At 38.7% G+C, this 23,582-nt stretch overlaps 1 protein-coding gene across 1 annotated transcript; it reads right to left on the reverse strand.

The window, feature by feature from the left end:
• Positions 1–3,110: 3,110 nt before the first annotated feature.
• ggt5b (gamma-glutamyltransferase 5b) lies at positions 3,111–12,407 on the reverse strand. The gene is made up of 12 exons (XM_084746362.1): positions 12,150–12,407; positions 9,776–9,903; positions 9,594–9,689; positions 7,472–7,667; positions 6,239–6,396; positions 5,989–6,135; positions 5,706–5,836; positions 5,094–5,278; positions 4,887–4,978; positions 4,660–4,769; positions 4,466–4,576; positions 3,111–3,748 (listed from the first exon to the last, which is right to left on the reverse strand). Exons 1-12 carry the CDS (start codon positions 12,320–12,322, stop codon positions 3,602–3,604), a joined length of 1,674 nt encoding a protein of 557 aa, XP_084602488.1. The 5' UTR covers positions 12,323–12,407; the 3' UTR covers positions 3,111–3,601.
• Between the last annotated feature and the right edge of the window lie 11,175 nt (positions 12,408–23,582).

Here is a 23,582-nt window from a genome sequence, read left to right on the forward strand (position 1 = left end):
TTTCTGCATAGTGTAAAATGATGCTTACTTTAAATGGCTGCTAATATCATGACACCAAAGCTATGAAGTTGCAACTTATCCAGATTAACTCATTTGTCATACAACAAAGACAGTGGTGCTTCACACAGACTAAAATTTGCATGTTCTCATAAGTCACATCTAGTGCCTCAAAGGAAAACGGAGCAGAATCCACTTATGAAATCATTACTAATTCATAAAACTCTCTGCTGAAATGTATCTCATTACTGCTTGCTTTGTCTCAGTGTGAAAAGTGCTGCTCTGAAACAAGGCAAACAGGAAAACATGGAGCGGCTTATTGCTGATCATGCTATCCTAACAACAAAGGATAAATGTTTAAAGAACTGAAGTTTATAGTGAAACGCATGTCGGAGGTGTTTGAGTTGAACAGAGTATGAACTCAGTGTTCAGGGTTTGTGGCTGAGATCAGACACTCAGTGATTTTACTTGTCTCTGTTACACTTTAATATGTTTTATTGTGACAACAAATATTCACAGTTAATAGTTGAGAAAATGCATTATTGAGGTACAAAACATTTTGACACATTAAAACACAGATACAAAATTACAAAATTACATGTAGGTGGTGTGAAAATACACTTATTTTTTTTGATAATTTTGTTCATTGTGATTCTACTTGTTTTTATTTTTTTTTATTATTGAATTTCACAGCATTTCTTTATCTTTAAATAAAGACCACAACATGCTCAGGGATCTGAATAAGGCTGTTTCACGATCAGTAAAATCTTTAAAGGGCTAGTTCGGATTTTCTGAAGTGATGTTGTACGAGGTATTTATCGATAGTGAGTGTATTACCTGCAGTAGATGGCGGTCGTCCTGCTGCTGGTTTGGAGAAGCAGAGAGGAGTACCAGCTTTAGTATATGTTACAGCTACCATTGTATAAGCCAAATATTGCCCGTCTCTGCCTCAATCAAATAGTTTGTTCCTGTCATTGTGTGACTGCATTTCAAAAGGACCGTTCGGATTCATATAAGTCAAACAATAACACAAACAAACTAACCAATCAAGGTAGCGGTCTCTCCCCTGTCCTGTGAGGTAAAATGACATATTTCGCTGGTGGAGTTTGGTTGTTTTGGGGTGAAAGGCTGTCTGACAGTGAGGTAAAGTGGTGAAAATATTCTAAATATATGGTACATCTAAACAGATTTTGATGTTTTGTTATTTGTCCACAGCAATACTTAGCTTCTGTGCTAGTATTCCTCTTTTCCAAACTGCAGGCCGTGTCATCTACTGTAGGTAATACACCGACTATCAATAAGTACCTCATACCTTCAAATAATCTGAATAATCCCTTTAAAGTCGCAGTTAAACTTCCCAGTTTGGGCAGTTGACATCCTACAACAGCCTTCAATTCAAATGTCAGTCATGGTTTCACTTTGAAAGGGTTACATGGCTCATTCACAGAACATAAAGACATTCATCATCCGCAGACAGGACGCAATGATTGGATTTGTTTTGTTGGACTACAGTTGATTTGCTTTTATGGCTCATGCTGAAAACACATTACACTTTGGTCATGGGTGTTAAATCCTCATAAAAGCAGATCTCAGCAGTGAGAGTTAGCAGCCTCATGGTGTTTTTACTGTGCGTTAGTCTACATCATTTACAAGGTCTGTATCAGGGTACGTGTGTGACGACTGGCTGCTTGTATACGGAGAATAAGTTGTGTTTGTTACAACTTGGGTCTTATTTTTATAATTTTGTCCATCATTTCTGTCAGTCACACCGAGATAATTGCTGAGATCTGGGAACATGCCGACATTGTGAAAAAGAAGACTGATGGGGCACGAAACTTCAGCAATCAGACAATAACACTGTTTTTAGAAAGTCTCCATGGTTACTCATTTCAGATGGGAGACATGTGAGAGTGGTGAGTTCGCTAGGTTACGTACACTACATTACGTTTGGTACATCCAATTAATAAAGAAAATAAACTCACAAAATGTCAAGAAAATGAAATATCACACATATTTTCGCTATTAAACAGAAATACAAATGTACATCTTCTGAATTCAAATGTCTGTCTTTTATGGAACTAAGATGAGCTTAAGTGTCCTGTTAACTCATTATAAAACACTTCATTCAAACCTGACAGAAACAAAGTAATGTTAAAACTCACCAAAACAACCTTAATTAGTCTTTTGACTGCTCCAACTATCACTAAATCTTGTTTGGTCAAAATAAATTGTGAATTCACAGAAATAAAATTGAAAATATTCTTACTCTACACTGTTTTCCTCTTATTCGTTCTTGCTCTTAGTGGGTGTGTGCTGTGCAGCCGAATGAAAGTCTGTCGCTGAGCAGTGACTCTCACTTCTTGTTGGAGGCAGACCATTAATTTAGCAAAATGAAATGGCAAAAAAACCCTAAACCAACAACTAGGAATGGTCTCATCCAATAAGAGAGGGCTGATATATTTGGTCAATAGCCCAACCCTCCAAGCTACAACCCACTCACCGAAAATGGCAAATTAGCACCTGGTACGAATGTACACAAGCTAACAGCTATTGACTTTTCTTTTGCAGTGATGTAGTCATTTTAATTTTTTCATGTTTAAATGTTCCCCCTTGACACTATTTTGCAGCAGCTTCATCACTGCATCCTGGGCTTAGCCCCGCCCAAGATGTTTGTGATTGGTTTAAAGAAATGCAATCAAGGCAGGGTGTTTTTCCCCTAAAACAGAATGTGCATGTATGGAGCGCTGTAGAAAGTGGTCTGGCTATGCAAAGAGAATGTGTATTTCCATCTACCTGTTTCCATGTGCTGACAAAAATGCTTAGGCAATTCACTGGAAATTTGGTTCAAATTTGCACTAAATTTAGAAAAATACTTTTAGTTTACCTCCAGATAATAGACAATATATAAGATATGTTTTCTTGCCCCATCTGACTTCTTTTGAGACATTTGCAGATTTCAAAGATCTCGAAATAGTATGTGATGTACAGAATCACATCTTGAACGCAGTGGCCTACTTGCCAGGGAGAGCACATGACCTGGCTACACCTGACTGCACAGCAGACTGAGTAACCTCTCCAGTGACGGCTCCAATGCACTCATCCATGTCTGTTGATTTTTTATTTTTTTTTGTCTTTTGTTGCTTTTAATTGGCATTTTCTTTCCTTTTTCTTTCTTTCTTTTCCCCAAGTTTAACACTGTCTGTCAAACGATTGTGCCTTGTTGGTTTGTGGATTGTACATGGCACTTAAGTCTGCTGCCCTTATGTGAATTTATTGGGGCATTTTGAGGTGCTAATGGCAAATATAAGAAAAAAATAAGAAAACATTCATGCACAAGAGCCAATGTTATCTAACGGCGAGAAATTTTGTCCCAAACTACAAAAGCAAGACCCAAGTTATATTAAACTGGAATGATCCTTTAATTAATCCTTATTTTCCTGACTGATTATGTGCTCATCAGTTCCATCTGGAAAGAGTTCAAGCACCAAATTAGTCACATTTTGTGGTCACGGTTTTGGCACGTTCATTGTTCTTAAGGCTTAAGTTTCAGTCAGTCAGTCTTCTCTTTCAGTGAGAAAATGGTGCTTCCTCATGGTCTGTGTGGTCAGTATCCAGCTGACATCCCCATCTTCCTGCTGTCCGATACGGCCGCAATGCATCCATTCTCCTTTTCCACGGCGTTGACTACATTGAGGAAAAATTTCTTGCCCTTAACTTTGTGTCCAAGAGCTTCGAGGCCATCCATAACAGACTGAGGAAACACAAAGCAGGCTCACAGAAATTAATACCACTCATCCTGCCTACTTCAGATTTCAAAAACGATTACAGGGAAATTAAATAGGACTTTCTAGGATTATGTCCTTTTAATCTCTGTCAGAAATCCATTAACATAAATTGAAATATTATTCATTAGAAAGATGGTCACACTGAATCTGCATGTCATTAATGGACGGTGAGGATGACCCAGCCAAACCATAATGTTCCCATAAAATTATCACAGCATTCCTTACAGGTGTCTATTTGATAACCCTCCTATGAGGTTCTAAGAGCATCATCATCATTGTAATAATCACAAAACATTGTAACCACACAAAGAATTTTTTTTTGTGTGGTTATTTTAATAACGTTCCCCTGAGGTTCTCTAATGGTATCCTTTTAGGTAACCTTCCCACAACGTTTAAAGCATGTTCCACAAAGGTACAGAAAGTTCTGGGACTGTAACCTTTACGTTAACTTTACAGTTGAGAAACTTGCTTAAGGAGCATGAATGGAAACATTCAACAAACCTTCCCAGAACAGTCTGGGAATGTAACAATATTGTTGGTTTTATGTCAGTTACGCCAGATGATATGCCGTGTAACATCCAGGCAATGTTATGCGGGAACGTTTCAGTAATGTTCCCAGAGCCAATGTTCTCAGAACGTTTTGGGACCCAAATTTTGCTAGCTGCGGAAGACGTGAAGCTCACCTTGTCAAAACCAGGCTCGAAAATCACATTGTTGTCGGAGTCAACAAACACAATAGGCGTCGAGATGGCGTCTTTCAGATTCATCCCCAGCCACAGCCGATTCATTATAGACTGCAGGAATAAAAGAAAGTCATGTAAGCAAACAAATAAGGAAGCAGACAAACTAATATAGAAACTGAGTTCAATTGAATTACCAAGGCCACTGCTGTGGTAATCATGCTTCCTCCAGATCCACCAATCACAAGCAGCCCTCCAGACTTTGACTCTAGTATTACTGGAGTCATTGAGGAAGGAGGCTGTTCACCTATGACAAAAATTTCACTCCATATCAGACTGAAAAGAGACTAAATGACTACATAAAGTAATGTCTTTAACTCGGTTACATTAGATTGAAAGGCTATATTAATGTCAGTGACTTTACCTGCCCTCACTTTGTCTGCTCTCCCACAGAAATCACACAGCTCATTGTTGAGGATGATGCCTGTTCGTGGGGAGTAAACGGCTCCTCCAAATCTACAAAACCAAACAAAACACAGTAAACTGAGAGGATAAAGGTCACATTACAGCAGACCTGATATTATATGAAGTAGATACAGAACTCCTCTGCTTGAAGAGGCTCTCTGCTCACAATTGGTTTATGGTGCTGGTGGCAGAGACAGCCAGTCCCTCTTCATCCAGGACGGACACGTGTGTCGTCCCAAAGTGATCAGAGGAGGGCGTAACATTGTAGTAGGCTCTGTCATGGGTGCGGTTTGAAGAAATCATCCCTCTGATGCGACTAATGAAGGAGGGATTGATCAAATGATCTGCTGTCTGAAAGAAGAATATTATGATGAGGATAGCATCCTGTATACTGCTGCGGTAAGATGTAACTGGACTGTATCTCAGATTATTTTTTTTCCTTTCACTTTAATTTATTGGGGTTTGTTTTATTTCTTAATTTTTTCGAGATGTTTTTTATTTTTACATTTTTTTTTTTTTTTACTAAATTAGACAGCTGATGGTGATAAAGACAGGAAGCATGGGGAGAGAGCGGCAGGTATGACATGTTATCCCTCCTTAGATCTTTTACTGTTCAGTGTTTGTGTCTACCTGCACAAGGACTGCAGATGGAAATTACCAGCTATTCACTAAATCTGCCAGTTTGTCCTGGGCAACCGATGAACAGTTGGTTTATTTGAGCTTTTTGGTTGATAATCTGAATATCTTTTATCCTGATAATGATGAAAAATATACCAACCTTTATCTTATTAAAGACAGGATCACAAATGCTCCTCTTTTGTCCAACAGCGAATTTAGCTGCCTCTATATAATGATGGTACATCTGAATCCTCTGGTAACCATCCAGAGAGCTTGGAGTCAAGTGGAACTCTGCAGAAAATGGAGAACAACAACTTTAACAACATTAAAACTGCAATCTTTTGTGCTTTTATTTCTTCATAATTCAGTGCGTAGGACAAAGATGCTAGAATTTAGGTTCAGTTCAAGGGATCACAGGAGAGTCATCAGACAGTACATGAAACCTTTCATCAGTTTGACGATGAAGGCAAGCAGGGCGCCCCCAGCAGGTGGTGGAGCAACGTGCATCTGGCTACTTCCCAGAGGAACTGTCCATGCGTCCTCCACTCGCACCTTGAAAGACTTCAGATCCTCCATTTCTAACGTTCCACCTGAGAGAAACATGTAGGAACCAGTGTGTTTCTACTTTTTTAAACATTACACACAAGTATGTTGTTCAAGTGTCCACCCCAAACTTGTTGATATTGCACCAACCTGCATCTTTTATGTCTTTGATTAAGTCTTGTCCTATCTTGCCCGTGTAGAAGGCATTTGCTCCTTGTTTTGCAATTATTTCCATGGTTTCTGCGAGTTTAGGAATCTTCAGGATGTCTCCAGCGCCAAGAGTCTTTTTCTCATTGCAAAAAACTTTACTGGGGAAAAAAGTATTGAAGCACATATTTGAACATAATAGGAAATATTTACAGAATACAGTGAGAGATACTTGCTGCACATCATCATTTCGGGGATTTGGCCATTTTGCCATGCCGTTCATTCTATATCACATGCATCTTCTGTACTTAATCACCCTGATGGAGGAGTATTCTGATGGATGAAAGGATATTTATTTTTTTATTATTATTTTCTATTTTCAGAATTAAGTCGAGAGTAAAGTCAAAATATTACCAGCCATTTTTTTAAATTTAGCATTTTGAGAATAAAGTTGAAATGTCAAGAATAAAATTGAAATACCATTTAGAGTTAAACTTTTTTATTCTCAACATTATGACTTTTTTTTAAAATGCAAAATAAAAAAAAACTTATTCCTCTGATTTATTTTTCTACACTAAAAGTTTTACTTTATTTTTACTATTCAACTTCAATCTTGAGACGCAAAATAAAAAAGAAATCCTCCCCTCTCTTTTTTCCTTAATATGGCCCTATTACACATCCCCACCACTCCTCCGTGTAAAATATTATATGTTTATTACTTTTTAAAATCTTTTCAGGCACTCTACTGTATATAATTGTATATGTTTATGTATGAGTGGCAAAGAGGGAAATACTTTAAAATCTTGCTTTTACGACCCTGCTGTATGATGATAAATAAATCTCTTATATCTTGTAACTTGCAATACTAAATATATTAATGTCAAAACCAGACAAGAAGCAAATGTACTCTTTCAGATTTGTCACTGCACACTTAACCCTCAACTAACCCCTTTTCAAATCTTGCATTTGAGAAAAAAGCAATTTTCAAACATCTCTAAAAGAAGATAACACAGCTCTTGAACTGTTGAGCTACGAGCAGTGAAATCAGCATGAAACTATTATATAATGTGAAAACAATTGTTAAATAGTCAATGGTTAACCCAGTGGTTGTGTAAAGCTATCATGAAAAGCATCAAACCAAGGGTTTATGGGAGAGCCCTTTGCTCCAGGATTTCTGCAGTGACACACAGATGCTCTGAGCCAGTAAGAAGTTAGTGAGATGCTGTTGAAACCTACCAGAGAGAGGAGTTTTCCACATGTTGTTTCACAATGGGGTTGTTCAGGAGTTTTCCCAGGTACTGTGGCATCTCAATGCCCTCTCTAGCCAGTCTAATCGTTGGCTCAAACAGCTTGGCCCAAGGCAGCTTCCCATAATGTTTGTGAATTTCCTCATAACCTCGCAGCTCTCCGGGAACGCCGATCCACTGACTGCCTGCAGTGCACATGTGGGAAACATCAGCAGCATTAAACAAATACAGTTCGGTGATATTATTCAGACCAACAAATATAATTACATATGTAAAATGGGTACCATTATTAAATTAATGATTTATAAATGGGTTATAATTGGGTTATTAACTAGTTGCAAAAACTTTATAAATCGACAAGCTATCGCTTCATTAGCACAAGACAGTGACAGAATACTGAAGTGGGAGGAGAACTTTTCATCTGGCTCCTACATTGGACAAATCCAGTTCGCTGTAATATTACTTGTAGCTGGCGATGCTGAATCCCAGCTCACACCCTGTCGGCACTGACAACCTGGACAAAACGCCGCTTACACAGCTAGCAGCAGCAACCCCTGTTAACCAATGGCTAATAAACATGGCTATACCATATGTACATCCCCGGCTAACCTCCCCGATCCAGCCATTGCATCTAGCTCAGCTACAACCGTGGCTACCAATCAGTTCCACTTAACCCAGACGATCAGAAACCCAACTAGAATAACACTCCGCTGAAACTGCATGCTGCTACTTCATCAAAGCTAGTCTTGACAAAGGAGGGGTGGTAGACACTGTTATCTTGGATGTCCATAAGGCTTTTGATACTGTTAACCACTCTGCGCTTCAGTCTAAAATGTCAAATTATGTTATGTTGTCTTCCAATGTCCTTAAATGTCCTGGTAACTTTGCCACTTATAGTGCAGTTATTGTGTATTTCTTATGGTAATTTGTAGTGTGCAGCCTGTACCTACCATTTTTATTCTGTAAGGGAGAGGCATTGGTAAATGTAGTAATTGTATTTCATATATTACACTGTATTTTGACTGTGCATTGTGCACTTACTGTTTTTATTATATAAGGCACCTACACTGTAGGTCACTTTATAAGGTAGTTACTGTGTATTTCACATTGTATTTTGTACTGTGCAGTGTGTTCCTGCTGCTTTTATTATGTTAGGCACCTGCATTTACTGTAGACTGTATTGCACTTTACATTTTATTAATTGTGTCTTCTTGTTATGCGTAGGACTAGAGATGGAAATTAGCATCTCAATAAGTCTGGTGCAACCAGGTTTTTATTTCTTGCAAATGATCAATGTCATTGCACACTGTCCTTTTATAAATCAAACAAACTAAACCAAACTAAACTAAACTTAGAACAACATATTAGAACAAGGGCCACAGTGAGTTGTTGTTCACTAACTAGTGAGCCCTCATTTATCTCATTGTTTATTGAGCTTGTTTTGTCTTCTCCATCAGCAGTATTTATATCTGTCGATCTTCATCACATACGTGTTAATAAGTTACTATGATTTATGAATTATTTTTGTGTGAGTTGCAGAGTTTTGGAGATATCGGCCGTGAAGAAGTCTGTCTTCTCTTGAGTATCATTCAAAAATATTCTGTCTTTCCAGAAATCATGACCCTGTTAGTCAAGATAATCCACACACCTCGATGTGAGCGGTTTCATGTAGGAACTACTTTATTTCTAGCAGAAATGAAAGCAGTTCTGGAGCATTCACCTGCAGAAAGAAAGTAGGAGAGAAGCATCTCTACGACCCATATATCCAGAAGTCACACTGAAACAATCTAGATGAATAAATAGCACGGCAGGCGAGAGGGAAAATGTGTATTTTGGATTTTGAGGTGAACTGAACATCTTCAGTGAAGAAACAAGAGCTCCACTAAGAGTTTTATTTTGTGCCATTAATGCTAAATAGGAGGGGTTAAATTAAAGTGTTTCTATTCAGTTATACTGGCAGAGAACACCTCAAATACAATAAATAACATTGAAAATGAGTCAAAAATGATACATTAGAGAACAATTTCTCTGCGTTACTAGGATTACATGAGGAAACATGGGTAAAAAATCTGCCTCATATGCTGCAGTTGACCATGGACAGCTGTGCCTACCTGTGCTCAGTCTGAATGGGTTGGGACAGTCATTTAGCAGGTTAGCTTTGAAATTCTTTGGGACTGTCTCTCTGAAGTTGTAGACCTTAACAGTGCCTGGGAAGAGATCAGCCCAATCAATCATTATCGTCCGGGAAGAAACAAAATTCAAGTCACAAAAATGAATGAATGAGTAGACCCACCTGTTTTATTTCTTATAGTGATGATGGACCCTCCTCCTATCCCCATGCTCTGAGGGTTGACCACAGATGTGCACAGAAGAGCTGCAATGGCGCCATCTACTGCTGAACCTCCCTGCTGGAGCATATTCCTGGAAAACAGTCATATTCATTGCATTTAAGGGAAGTGTATGAGCACACAATCAGTTACCATGACGGCACACACGTTTACACAGTTTTCAATAGCTGGATGTATCACTGTTGACCTCAGGGATTCAAAGTTTCAAGGGTGTCAGAGCGCTGCCAAGAGGCAAGTTTAAACCATGTGCTGATGCTTGAGCAACATACCAGAAAGTCGCTGGCCATGGTGGTGCTTTTTACGTCTTTTTTCATGACTCTTGAGTGAAACTGCCTTCCTTAGGAAATAATCCTGATTTGTCATAATTTGGCTTTTCAAATCTAATTACACTCCACAACTGAGCATGTTGGCTTATGTCAAAATTGTCTCAGAAAGCTCTGAATGAGTCTTTTCACTGAGAAGTTGGCATAGTGTCAGATGTGTTCACTGAGCAACAAGAGAAGGTAGTGTCGGGAATGTCTGGACTCTGTGGAGGTCAGGCTGACTCAGCGTCTCGTAGATGGAAGCGATGAACATGGAATAAAGTCTAGTGAGGACAGAGTTCAACCAGCAGAACCAGCAGAATCTAATTAAAGCGGGAGTCTCATGTGAACGGTGTAGACGGGACAATAAATGCAATTGTTGATACTGCTTCATGTTTTAAACTGATGGATTTTTGAATGGGATACCGTCTACAGAGGGACAAAATCAAATATATGTTGTTTATTTTGTGTATAAAGGCACTGCAACACTAATCTGATTATTTCATGTGTATGTACTGTGACTTTGTGTGGTTTCTGTTTGTTTGGAGATTGTTTTTAGGTTTAAAAAGTGGAAACTCTAAACTACCACCCAAAACAGTAAAGCAAGTGTTGTACAAATGATACAGTTCAAGAGAGAATTAATGATGATGCAGCAGGTATGTAGTGTTGAGTCTATCTGGAACATTTTGTCAGTACATAAGAAAAAGGTATTTGTTGAAATGTTAAATTAGGGTTGCAAATTTGTGCATTTTCCTCAGAGGTGCAATTACTGCCATTTTTACACCACAGTTAAATTCTTGATTAATCATTAACATCCTAAATTGTAATTATGTATACATTATATATATATAAAGATGTCTGCCTTCTCTTGAATACAATATACCACTCTGCCTGTGGCGCTCAAGGCACCAAAAAACAACATCTGAAAAAAACAACACCAATGTTTTTTAGAGGCAAAGTAGATCCAACATGAAACTGCTCACAACAAGGTGTGTTGATTATCTTGAGTAACCGGGTCTTGACATCTGGAAAGAGACACTAGTTTTAAGTTTTTCATATGTGCCTTTTTGGTGCTTTGAGCGCCACAAGCCGAGCGCCATCTAGGTCCATTATATTATAAAGAAGTCAGACATCTCTATGGCTGACATCTGTAAAACTCTATCTGAATGGATTAATAGCATGACAGGTAAGAGGAAAAATATGTATTTTTGATTTGGGGTGGACTGTCCCTTAAAGTGTCTGAAAAATCAGATTGTGTCGTTAAATGTTTCTGTCATCTGATGAGCTTGTTGCCTCAGTGCATAACTCAATGTGTTATTGTCCTTGCTGTGAACTGGGAAATGAACCCTGACAAATCCTGGCAGCAGACACTCAATACTCCACTGAAGACAAAAGCCGGATGATCTACATGCACATTCCAGTGAAAAAAACACCTCACCTTTTATCTATATTTACTATGATGACAGAATGATGAGTTACATTGCAACTCATGCTTCAGCAAGTAACACTGTCTGATCTGACAAACATCCAAGTCTGTTGACTCCATATTATAAAGATTAACATCAGTTACTAGTTTGGTTTTCTTCTTACAACAAGTGGAGCAGGACAGTTTGGGAATAAACCAACAAGAGGGGAGTGTAATGAAGGCCTGTCTGCACACAGTTCTGCAGGTATTATTTCCATTCTTCAAACAGAGCCTATCAAATCTCTTAAACTGCTTATCCCCATTGCTCACTTCAGCTTTTTATCTCAGCCACAGGAGCAGGAAGGCGTAGCCTGACAGCCCTGCTACAGGCTTCTGAATAACTACTGTGAATAAAGAAACAAATGATGGAATTGTAGTATATCTTGACTTGACACATTAATTAACCTCCTAATTCAAATCCAAATTAAAAACATCAATATTAACTGTGACTAGTTTGCATTTGAAAGTTTTAGAAACAGTCACTTCTCAATTATGCAAAACTTTTTCTTCTTTTTTTTCCCCGAAAAAGAAAGTGTCAGTAAAGTGACTTACCTGCCGATTTCGGAACAAAGTTTGGAGTCTGCAGCCACAGCCGCATGCTTGAAGCTGCCGCTGGGACACCCGCGGTCCACCAGAGTGACGATGCACAGACAGACGAGGGCAACGGCGCTGATTAAACCCGCCAAGATGAAGCAGCACACCAGCCAGGGCTTGTTTTTAGCCATCCTTAAACTTTGTGTGAGGGGAAACTTTGTGCTGGAGGAGGAACTGTTGCTGCTGCCGCTCAGTGCGCACACACGCTCAGTGAGCACTGCTTTATTAATCCCACCTCAGCCCTCCCCTCCATCCACTGGCTACTGTGCTGCTGGAGTGGAACAAAAGAGCTGAAGGAGGACGGAGTTAGTGGACTGTACTACTATAATGACCATGATATAGTGTGAAACTCTGTGTCTTTCATATTCATTTCTCAGCCCCCAAGACTGGAAATAACCATGATGTCATAAGTACTCCCAGTTGTAGTTTTTTTTTTTTTTTTTTATAATTTCTAAGTAATTTCAAAATGAAATAAATATGTCAAGTTTATTGTTTAAAAGAGAATAGGGTTTTTTTTTTTATGCTTTATTAAAGCATTTTCCTGGATATCAGCTGGATTTCATGTGAAATCAGTTTCACACTTGTGCAACTTTAGCTTTTCCTGTCTTGTGTTTATCTTGTTGCTCCACCATTTCCCACTATTCTGACCCATCACAGTGTGAGGATAAGCAGCCCCCTCCCAGTTGGACCATTTTACGGGGGGTGACCTCTGTGCTAGTGACACAGGGGAAACTGGAGTCTCTAGACTGAGTTCATGTGCTGAAATCTGCCAAACAGAGGTCACATCACGCTTCTATGTCTCTTGGTTTGCCTGTAAAGTACTGTATCTGTATTTTAATTGTGTTATCCTAACTGCTCATTGGCTTCTGGGTGTTGAATACAGTACCTAGAAAGCTTAAAATGATCAATTTTGACTGATATCAATGTGCAATATTTTTTGGTGTGTTGAGTACCACAAGCTGAATTCCATCTAGTTCTATTATACTCAAGAGAAGACAGACATCTCTATGGCCAACATCTATCTACGAAACTCAGCAACCCACACTAAAAATATCTAGATGGATAATTAGCACTGCAGGCAAGGGGAAAGAAATTGAATTTTTGATCTGGGGTGGAATTGTCCCTTTAAATGCACTCACTTATAATATGTGCCATTCCTAAACTTAACCACTGGGGTTATAGGACATATTTATTAAATATAGAACAATACTACTCATTATCCATACAATCACTTTTATGTGTGTGTGAGTGAGTAAATTAGTGTGCATGTGATCCCTGGATATGCAGCTTGTCCAGAGCTAATCTCAAATAGACAACTACTGGACCAATCAGCCTAATCTTTTTATTTTTTATTTTTTTCACACATTAATGGCTGTATGCTGAAAGACCTCAGTGATTTACAATTTTTGAAAAACCTTTGTTATGACTTTCACGTCTTATGTTTTCAGGTCATCCCATTCTTCTGAACGCAATATTCCAAAAGCACCTTGAGGAAATTTCTTCAAACTGACAAAAAATGTTCACTTGGACTCAAAAATGAACCGATTAAATTTGGGGGATTCAAAGGTCAAGGTCTCATGAGCTCACTTAACACATTTTTAGCCACAAGTGAAGAATTCATTTGCTAGTTATGACTAAATTACACACAAATATCTAATGGATAACATGATGAGGTGCTGAGTTTTTTTCACTGGAAATTACTCACTGGAATCACATGTATATTGATAACTTTCATTTTTCATTTCAAAATACACTTAATACCTCTTATTCAATTCCTTTAAAGTTACAGGTTAATATAGTGGTAAGTTCCATATTAAATTTCTTCAGAGTCTTCACTTCAAAGATTTTGACTGTTCACCTTTGTGTACATCATTATACACTGACTGTTGTGCTGAATAAAACCAGGTAAATTGTTGTGATCTACTGAAAAAGCAGGAAGCTTCTTCAACTCTTTGGACTTGTCACTGCACTAAACAAAGGCTCTCCTACTATTTAACTGGTAAAGCAACTTGTTTTCCCAACAATTATCTGGTAAGTTAGATAATGATGTTGTTATCATGAGAGAACACAGCTGTGGGACTGTGAGGATGTGAGAAACTGTGAGTGCTTTTCCAGTAAATCTGGAGTAAGAGATACGCTGGTAACAGTACAGTTGTTCCAACTCTTAACAAGTTCTTCCTCTGCTATCTCACATTACAAAACCATTAAACATCCAGCAATCTGGACTTAATAAGCTGACGTCACAGAGCTCTGCTGTGGGATATACTGTCCCTATAATAATCTTGTAAAAAAAGAGCTAACTTTAACAAAACATCATTCAATCAGTTTAAAAACAGCATTTTTCTGCCTGACAGTGATGATATTATATAGAATGAAATAATTATGTTGCTGGCAGGGAGAGTTGCCTTTCACTGCCTACCTCCAAAACCATCACAAAACTATATGAAATGCTGACATCACTGTGGATCTTGTGTGTCAAAGGCTGCTCAGCAAATGAAACGCATGTGTGTGAAGTTGGTCATGAGATGTGATGAATCTATGACCCCTCACACACCTGTGTTGAGCAGGTTGACCAGGTAACTGAAGAGCTACCACACTGACTGAGATATTGTTTTGTGTCCTTTGCGTTTTTGATGTAGCGGTACATGTTGTGAAGCCCAAATCACCCAGATTCTCCAGATGGCTGTCTTACCCTTAAGCTGTGTAAAATGGCACAAGCACAGCCTGAAAAAATGTCTCTCACGGGGACAATGCTGTTCCAACACGCCAACTTGTCTACTTGTTGATCCAAACAGAGGAAACCCAGTGAAGTTAGCAGGAGATAACGAAGCTCCACACTTTGAGTTGCAGGTGACTGCAGCAGTGGACAACAAGACAGAGCATGTGGGCTGGTAGATTACCAGGTCTGCCAGCCGGGATGGAGAAAAGCCAATCTGATAATCCATCAGCTAATTGCACATGATCACACATGGTTTGCCAGTAGGGGAAATAGGCAGTACAATGGGGCTATTATTTTTAAAAAGTCTTGAAATAAAAATCTGACATGTTGAGCTTTTTTGTTGGTATAAAATTATTTTTTCTCTTTTCTTTCTTTTTAACTCAAAGTGCTTCTACAGTGGATGTGTGAATGTGTAGTGTCACCAAACAAAAGCATAGATGTGGGGAACGAGTGAAAGAGGGAAAGAGTGGGGACAGTTGATCCTAAATGCATTCTGGTGGACCGGTCAGATGCACCCAGTTGCACTAATTTAATCACAAAGGCACAAAAGACAAGGAGCAACCCAAGCAGGGCACGACACAAACCTACAGGCCGTGACAGAGCCGAAGGGCCGTCACACTTCATTGCTTTCAGTGCCTTCACCACGCAGCTCTGCTCGGCTGTCCCTGGTGGCCCAGTCCAGTGTGGTGGCCGCTGGCCGAGGTGCTGAATGCGCTCTGGCAAAGGTGGCATCGACTGCTGCTGTCCAGGGTGCTGACCCTCTGGGAATCCATCGTGAGTCCAGTGGCACGAGAGAGAGTCATTGCTATGTAGCAACCTCAAATGTTATCTTGAATTACATCTTAATTTAAAGGAAATTTTTTTAAGTAACTAATATTAACTACATATAATACAAATATCAAGACATATAATAAGGTTAGAGGGTGCAGACCATAGGATGACTCAGATTATACAGCCCCTTGAGGCAAATTTGGGATTTGGGCAATAAAAATAATAGTGACTTGACTGTATATGACTTAATGCAGATTACCCAACAGTAGAGCATAGTGACTGGCCAGACACATGATCAGATACTGTCTGCCTGCCTATAGTGTATACAGTATGTGTCATACATATTGGCCAGTTAACACGAGGGGCAACTTGAAGTTTTTCAGAAGTTGGGGTGTACCCATCCTCTCCAACCTACCAAGGATCTGCAGGTTAAGCCAGAGAAATAAAGGAGTATTTGTGTAGAAGTTTTATTTAGACAGGGAGGTCGGTGTATAAAGTACCTATTTCAAAGGCCGAGAAACTCTCAGATTAGAAAGTGTCTGAGAGCCCCATGTTGCCTCAGCACCGTGGCTCTGTAAGGACAGAGGAGTTTAAATGTGCAAAAAGTGATGCTGGAGATCATGATGCTCTCAGAATGTATGGATGAAGCAATACCGAGAGCAGCGCCAAAAGACGCAGCAGACGGGAAATGGAACTCAAGGGAGGCTGTTCGGCATGCACAGAAAGTACTTGGACGTAGGGATATTGTTGCACAACCTTCATGGAGCAAATAACAGGAGGAAAGTGGTTGTAGAGGAGAATCAGAGACAAGAGGAGGCTGCTAGATGTGAAAGAGCATTCCCTGAGGCGAATCAGAGCCAGATGATGCGTTGGAAAAGGAACTTAGCTGGAGGGAAGTGTGGGTAGGATTAGATTCATGCATTTTATGATGTACTTCCACGTCCCCCAAAATCTCAGTAAAAGGACAGGCAAAGACCCAAAATGTCCTTTATGTTCAGGCACAGCTTTACTTCAGCACATTTTGTTGCGGTGTAAAACAAGCCTGTCTCAAGGGCAGTTCAACTCGAGACAAAACTGACACTGGCAGCCATTGAGACTAAACTCACTGCAAAAAGGAGATGGGATAATGTCTGTTTTTGAGGGTGAACGAGTAAGGCAACATGTAATTTTGGGAGGGATGGGAAAATGAGAGTAGATTTAGGAAAACAGCTCTTTTCCCCTTAGTAGAAAATAACCACTAATATAAGACCCGATCTTGGTCAGAATGTTTTTGCAAAAGCATAAAAAACTCCAAAAAGAAAGTGTTAATTGATGTACAAGTGAAGTGACCTTGATTAGTTAGAAAAATGATTTATTAGCATTAACCCTGATAATAAGACAGTCTGAAACAAAATCACTTGGTAATGATTTGATCTTCAAGCACTTAATACATGAATAAAATATGATTACATGAACAGCAAATCAAGCCATTTGGTCCTGACATGATTACCTCCATATGAATGCTCACCTAAATTTTGCCAAATCTTACTGTGTATTTATAGCTGAGAGTGATTCTAACAATGTCTAATAATATTAAATATCTAATGTGAGGTTACAAATTAAAACATTTAAACAAAAGTACTCATATCTCTTTCTCAGAGAGATAAATGTATACCATTACATGCCTGTGAATATTCTCATTCATCCAGGTCATAGTTATCTTAAGGGATTAAATCGATCGCAACTGGACTGGTAAAATTGTCTTAGAAGACGTTTCGCCTCTCATCCGAGCAGGCTTCATCAGTTCATGCTCATCAGACTAGATAGGACAGCTCTAGTCTGATGAATAGTAGTTGGACTTCAATTATTTATCCTCTAAGAGAGGCCGCCTCCAGACCAAGAATGGTTTCACTCCCTATTGTGAGGCCTAACGACAGTCGTTTGGGTTGAGTGGGGTGAAACCCCAGTGAGCCAACAACCGTCGTTGGGGGGGTCTCACTCGTTAGTGTTCCATTCTGTTCTAACGATGGTCGTTAGGGGCACCTGGAGCCAGGTGTGGTTGGACTGTGTTGTTGGTTTTTAGAGGCTAAATTATTGAATCTTTTGGGAAGGGATGAAAGGACAGCATTGTAAGTTGGGGATAGGTGGTGTCTTAGGCCTCCCCCTCTGTTCAGGGATGGCTTCTCAACTTTGACATAGATGGCTTCCCTTACTCCTCTTTCAAACCATCTGTCTTCTCTGTCAAGAATATGTACATCTTTGTCCTCAAAAGAGTGTGTTGTCTCTTTGAGGTGTAAGTAAACAGCAGAGTCTTGACCTGCCTCTTCGGATGAGAGGCGAAACGTCTTCTAAGACAATTTTACCAGTCCAGTTGCGATCGATTTAATCCCTTAAGATATACCATTACATCTGTTCTGGCTGAATTTGTACACAGCAAGGATATTAAAGAGTAACTAATGACCTTTACAAGACCTGTAAATAGAAAACATAGCCAGGAAACACATGCATATTAATGTTAATTATGGTTGCATTAGCTTAGTGTCACAGCCACTGACCTATTCTTTTCATCATAATGCAAACAGTACTGCATCATAATCATAAGGAGTCGAATCATTTGGTTTATTTTCAATTATGAAGCCAATTAATCTCAGTAAAATACAAGCGAATATGTCATAATGTTTATGTTCATAGTTGAAAAGCCCACAGAGATGGTGCAAGAGCATATTTTGCAAGGATACCATACTGTACTGTAGGTCGTTGTGTTCCTATAAATAGAGCACAGTTATTATTCTGCCCTCCCTGCGTCACACCAAACCCCCCCACCCACCCATGCCAGCCCCTATTCACTCAAATCCACCATCCCACAGTACAGAACTGTATATGTGCAGTGCACCTTTAGTGCATGGGATCTTTCAGTCAAAGACATTTCTTTTCTTCTTTTTCGCAGTCTGTAACCTTTACATTCTGCAGGAGAATGATTCATGAGCCCTCATACTCACTTGTCTTGTCTTTGTTAATGTGAAGTTTGGATCATATAATTGCTGACATGCATTACAGTGCACTCTGAGCAAGGCTTATAGACAGATGATATAAAATAAAATATTGTTGTTTTTCTCTGAGGCATAAATAGTTCCAAAACAATTTTCATCTGGCTGAGTCACCCCTGCAGAGCCAAAACAGATTGAAATGTAACAGCTGCAGAAAGAGAGAATAGTACATTCAGTTAATTTGGATTACATACAAATTTAATAGATAATGCATCATCCCAAGAATACACACTCTTCCTGCCAAGTCGCTGCAGTACATTTATGCAATTACGTTTTGAAGAAGATGTACTTTATTAATCTCTCTCTGGGGGGGTTGTATTTTTCACTTTTATACGCACACAGGCCCAAAATATACACTCATGGACAAACACAACAACCTATAGACATGCATCAGAGAGATGTCAGAGCGAGGGCGCTGTGCACATACATACAGTCAGGCGCCTGGAAAATATAGATATATAGAAAAATAAGATTTGTTTCTTTTAAAGCTGCATTTGTTCTTGATTAGTAAAAACTCACCACTTACTTGCAGTCTTCATTTCACTCCTTTTATCCACCACATTCAAAGTGAAACACACCTGCTGCGTCCAGTAACAGTAACACTGAGTGAACTGCACCAGCCCTCCATTTACACTGATGAAACCATTATTGGAGTGGGTAGAAAACTAAGCACTTTAAGCTCGAAGGAATTAACACCTCCCTTATACAGCTGTGGCTGATTGGAAATGAGCAAATGAACACATCGCCGTGTGCTTATACCCACCCATTTAAAGAGCCATTTTAAGAAAATGGACAATTTGTTTTTGACTGTTTGCTAATCCAGTGTGCCTAATGAGCTATCAACACCTGCTGTGTTACACAATAATCTTTCTCTATACCTTTTAACAGTGCTGACTGTGATATGCAATTAATGTTTAACAGATTCCATTAGTTGTTATAATTGCTGTAATACAACAGTATTTGTTCAAGAGTATTTTCAATAAAACATATTTTTATGACACACTGTGTTTATTTCAATTCAAACTTCAAACCAATATTGCAGCAACAAATACTACATTTCGACTCTGTGACCAATGTCAACCCTCCAGCTGAAATTTTGTGTTGTTTAAAATGCTATGGTGACATTTGTATTGCAGGTAAAGTGCCAAAAGGTGCACCGGGCCTGTTCTCCCAAAGATAATGAAGGACGTTTCCCAGCCGGTCATCTCAGGAGCCAAGCTGCTGCTGAAATGGTATCACTTCTAATAAAACAACAGAGCAAAGAAGGCACGAATTTCATAAATAAACAACATATTTGAAATTGTTGTGTATTATTTCTGCATGTGTTAGAGATCCTCTGTGTATGTGTGTGTAAGACGTATTGTTTTCTGTGTGTCCAGCATTCTCTCTGTGTGTAAGACATTCTCCAACTGCTCATTGTCAGACAGTGTATAAGCTCTCCTGTGTTTTGACAGTCAAGACTATAAACTGGCTTTAAACTGCTGCCAGCCGGTCCAGCTGTATTAGTAGGCAACAGAACACTTGGACAGGGTTATGAACTTGCAGCAGAGTGCTGACACAGTCAAACAAGAGCCACATGTGGCCAAATATGGTTAAGTGGCAGGATGAAGTCATCTATGTGTGCAGGTGCATGTACAGGTGATATGTTTTTTTTTTTTTTTTTAAATACATGCTGACAAGGCACAAACTTAAGTGTGGCAAATTTTACCAACTATGACATATGTGGAAAGTACCTAAAGTGCCAGAAAATCATATATGGGTTTGTATGCAGATCAAAATGTTAGAAGAAGGAGGGGACTCTCCAGAGTTCCCAAATAGTATAAAATAAGGTGAATTAAGTCTCTTTCTTCAGTCTGATCCTGGGATTGACTTGAGTTTGTTCGTTTTGCTGCCTTGAAGAACACGAATAAACTCTTTTGTGGTTGACTTTGTTCTTCTCCAGTGAACTTGTTTGATTCAACAAATGAGATTTTTCTACAGTTTTTGATAAATGTCCTATCATTGAGCCTAGATCATTTCGGCACATTTTCAAGGTTTTTAAATGGTTAATTCATTGCCTAAGAAAAGTTTGAATAGTGGAACAGTCCTGTGTTTGGCTCACATCCTGCATCAATGGCACTGGTTAACATGAAATGTACCCTGGAATACATAAAGCAGAAATAGACAACTTTTTACGTCTGGTTCCCTAAAAGCCTCACTTTCACTATGCAAATCTCTCTGCATCAGGGCACGATTTTTCCCACAAAATGAAGGCTTGATTTACACATTTAACTAACAGAGTGCATCCCTGCCAGGTAACAGGTGTGAAGCACCTACAGCAATGCCGCCACAGCTGCCAGAAACAACCAGCAGAGATTTACAAAGTTAGATAGATATTTAAATATTTGTATCAATTAGATATTTATGTGTAATTTTGTTTAAAGTTTAAAGAAATTCCCTCAAAACTTTCTTGAGATATCATATTCACGGGATGACTTAAAAACACACTGTCTGTGGCCATAAAAACATAAAGGCATACAAATCATAAAAATAATTAGGCTGATCAGTCCAGTAGTATTTGAGAGTAGCTACAGAGGAGCTCCAGGTCCGTTCATCCTTTCTCCTGGCAGGGATAATGAATGAACAAATGCTTTTTTTCTCCTACTGTTCTTCTTCTGACAATACCTGTTTGTGCAAAGCAATATTCTAACAGTACTCAAACTTAAGTTATATTTTGAGGCAATGCACATCATTTCAATAGCTTTTAAATGACCTCTTCAGTGAACATGCATTTTCTTCTCTCTATATTTTCTCTTCCATGGTGAAAAGCTCTGAGGAAACAGAAACTGATCCAATGTTGTTTACAGATGCTGTCTTTGCGACAGTGGCGCAAACAGTAATACCATTTGAAAACATCAGTGGAGGGCTGAAAAGTCATCTGTTTCCAGTATAAATTCACAGGCAAACTACCTCCCAAAGGATCCTCAATAAAATGGGTGAAACTATAACACTTTAGGCATTTGGACTATAATGGTAAAGTGGCAACTGTTAAAACATCTGTTTGTATTCATTGTAAATTTTATTTGCTTATTCTAGCATATTTTAGCTGCCTTGGATCCTCTCGTTGATCTCAGGTAAGAACACAAGCCTTAGAATGAATGAGTAACAATAGTATTACATAAATTATTTTTTAAAACAGCTTTTATGGACAGTCACTCCATTGTGACATCCCTGCCTGCCTGCCTGCTCTGTTCTTTCTGTAGTCCGCAGAGAGTTTGAGAGGCTCATTGTAGATGTAACTCACAGAACCTGGTGGGCCTCTAGTGCCTGTTCAAGCCAGCTGGAGAGTCATCATGCAAATAATACCGTCCTAAAACCACTAACTTCTAACAGTTGGATGTTACTTGATGGTTTCTTATTTGTTTGTACCCAGGAAGGATTCCCTGCACGGCATGAGCAGATTATCCCGGTGAAATGAATTTCCACAGTAGTTTGGTTTGTTCCATTGAAATAAAAAACAATTGCTAGCACTCAGGACTTTGTGTGATTTCCTTTCTTGAGCCAGTTTGTGATGCCACAAATTGCAGCTCTGCATGGTCCCGGAAAACTGTGAACATCATGCCAGAGAACCAGGTATGACTGGTACTATTCTTAAGAATTTAGGTCTTTGCAATGAGTCAACATGCACAATAGCAGCACCCTGACTCTATCTGACCTGAACTGAACTAAACCTTAATTTGTATCATCGCTAACACACGTGCTTACCCTTCTATTTCATGTCAAGATGGCTGCTTTAAAAAATCTATTACCTACTAAAGTTATTCATCACGACTAAATCAATTACAAAGAAAAAAACTTCCATTGGTGAGCTAGTAATGCAATCATCATGAATGAAACCTATTATAATGCAACTTGTTTTAAATGAATCAGTGCGCAGATAAACCTTAACCTCTGGCCTCTTTTACAAAGAGAGGAAAAAAGAGACATTAGAGAGCACGTTGACAGGAAATCAGTGAGAAGAGTAACACACGCATGAGACATTCATGGCAGGAAGAAAGCACTACAGCTTGCCAACCTCTGAACTACTTCAGACAATACATTAATAACAAAGATAAGAAAACTCCAACAATCACATCCTCACGATTGCTGCCATTTGGCTCCAACCTCTGCCTTTATAAAGTTAAATAAAATAAAGATGGATTTATTTTTCAAAAAATGCAAAATGCTCATCCTTAATGATCCACTACATCCACTGAAGTCTGTAGCTCAAAATGATGCAGAAAGCTCCAGGACAGTGATTTTCAAAGTGGGGGGCTGTGAAAAAATAAAATATAATAAATAAAACTGAATTCTAATTATGTTCATTAATATAAAAATATATAATATATTTATATATGTGTATAATATATATCCCGAAATTTCATGCTAACTCACAGAAATGAACATGTATTTGAAAATTGCATTTTCTAATATAAAATATTGAATTCAAACATTAAAAGATTAATAAAAAGTATAACATAAGTATATTAATTAAACAATGTTAGTAGTCTATATTCATTATACTTTCATTAATAGTACTGTATACTATATGGCCATTAAATAGTGTAAAGCCGTGTTATTTGTAAGCAGATTGAAGAGATCAGTTTAGATATGTAGTGTATCAGAATGCTGTTTTTGACTTTAAAGTATAATACAGTTAGGAAAAGAATTTTATTTGCTGTGGCACCAAAAGTTGGTGTTTCTGTCACAGCTTTACCTGCAGGGAGAAAAGGAAAAGGGCTCAAAAAGGCAAAATCCCTGCAATTCTTTCAGTATGTCGAATGACCTTATTTGCAGACCAGTGTGTTTTTGGCTCTGGTTCTCATCAGGGTCATAATGGGCTTGATGAAGGCTTAC

This window comes from Lutjanus erythropterus, chromosome 20 (assembly GCF_056507025.1).
Source record: "Lutjanus erythropterus isolate fLutEry1 chromosome 20, fLutEry1.hap2, whole genome shotgun sequence".
Lineage (NCBI taxonomy): Eukaryota > Metazoa > Chordata > Actinopteri > Lutjaniformes > Lutjanidae > Lutjanus > Lutjanus erythropterus.

Excerpts from the sequence above, each read along its gene's own strand:
- ggt5b (XM_084746362.1), bottom strand. The coding sequence starts at position 12,322 with ATGGCTAAAAACAAGCCCTGGCTGGTGTGCTGCTTCATCTTGGCGGGT. Across the intron at positions 5,279-5,705 it reads CTGTCTTTAATAAGATAAAG|ACAGCAGATCATTTGATCAA; the intron begins GTTGGTATATTT and ends TTCTTCTTTCAG. Across the intron at positions 3,749-4,465 it reads TCGAGCCTGGTTTTGACAAG|TCTGTTATGGATGGCCTCGA; the intron begins GTGAGCTTCACG and ends GTGTTTCCTCAG.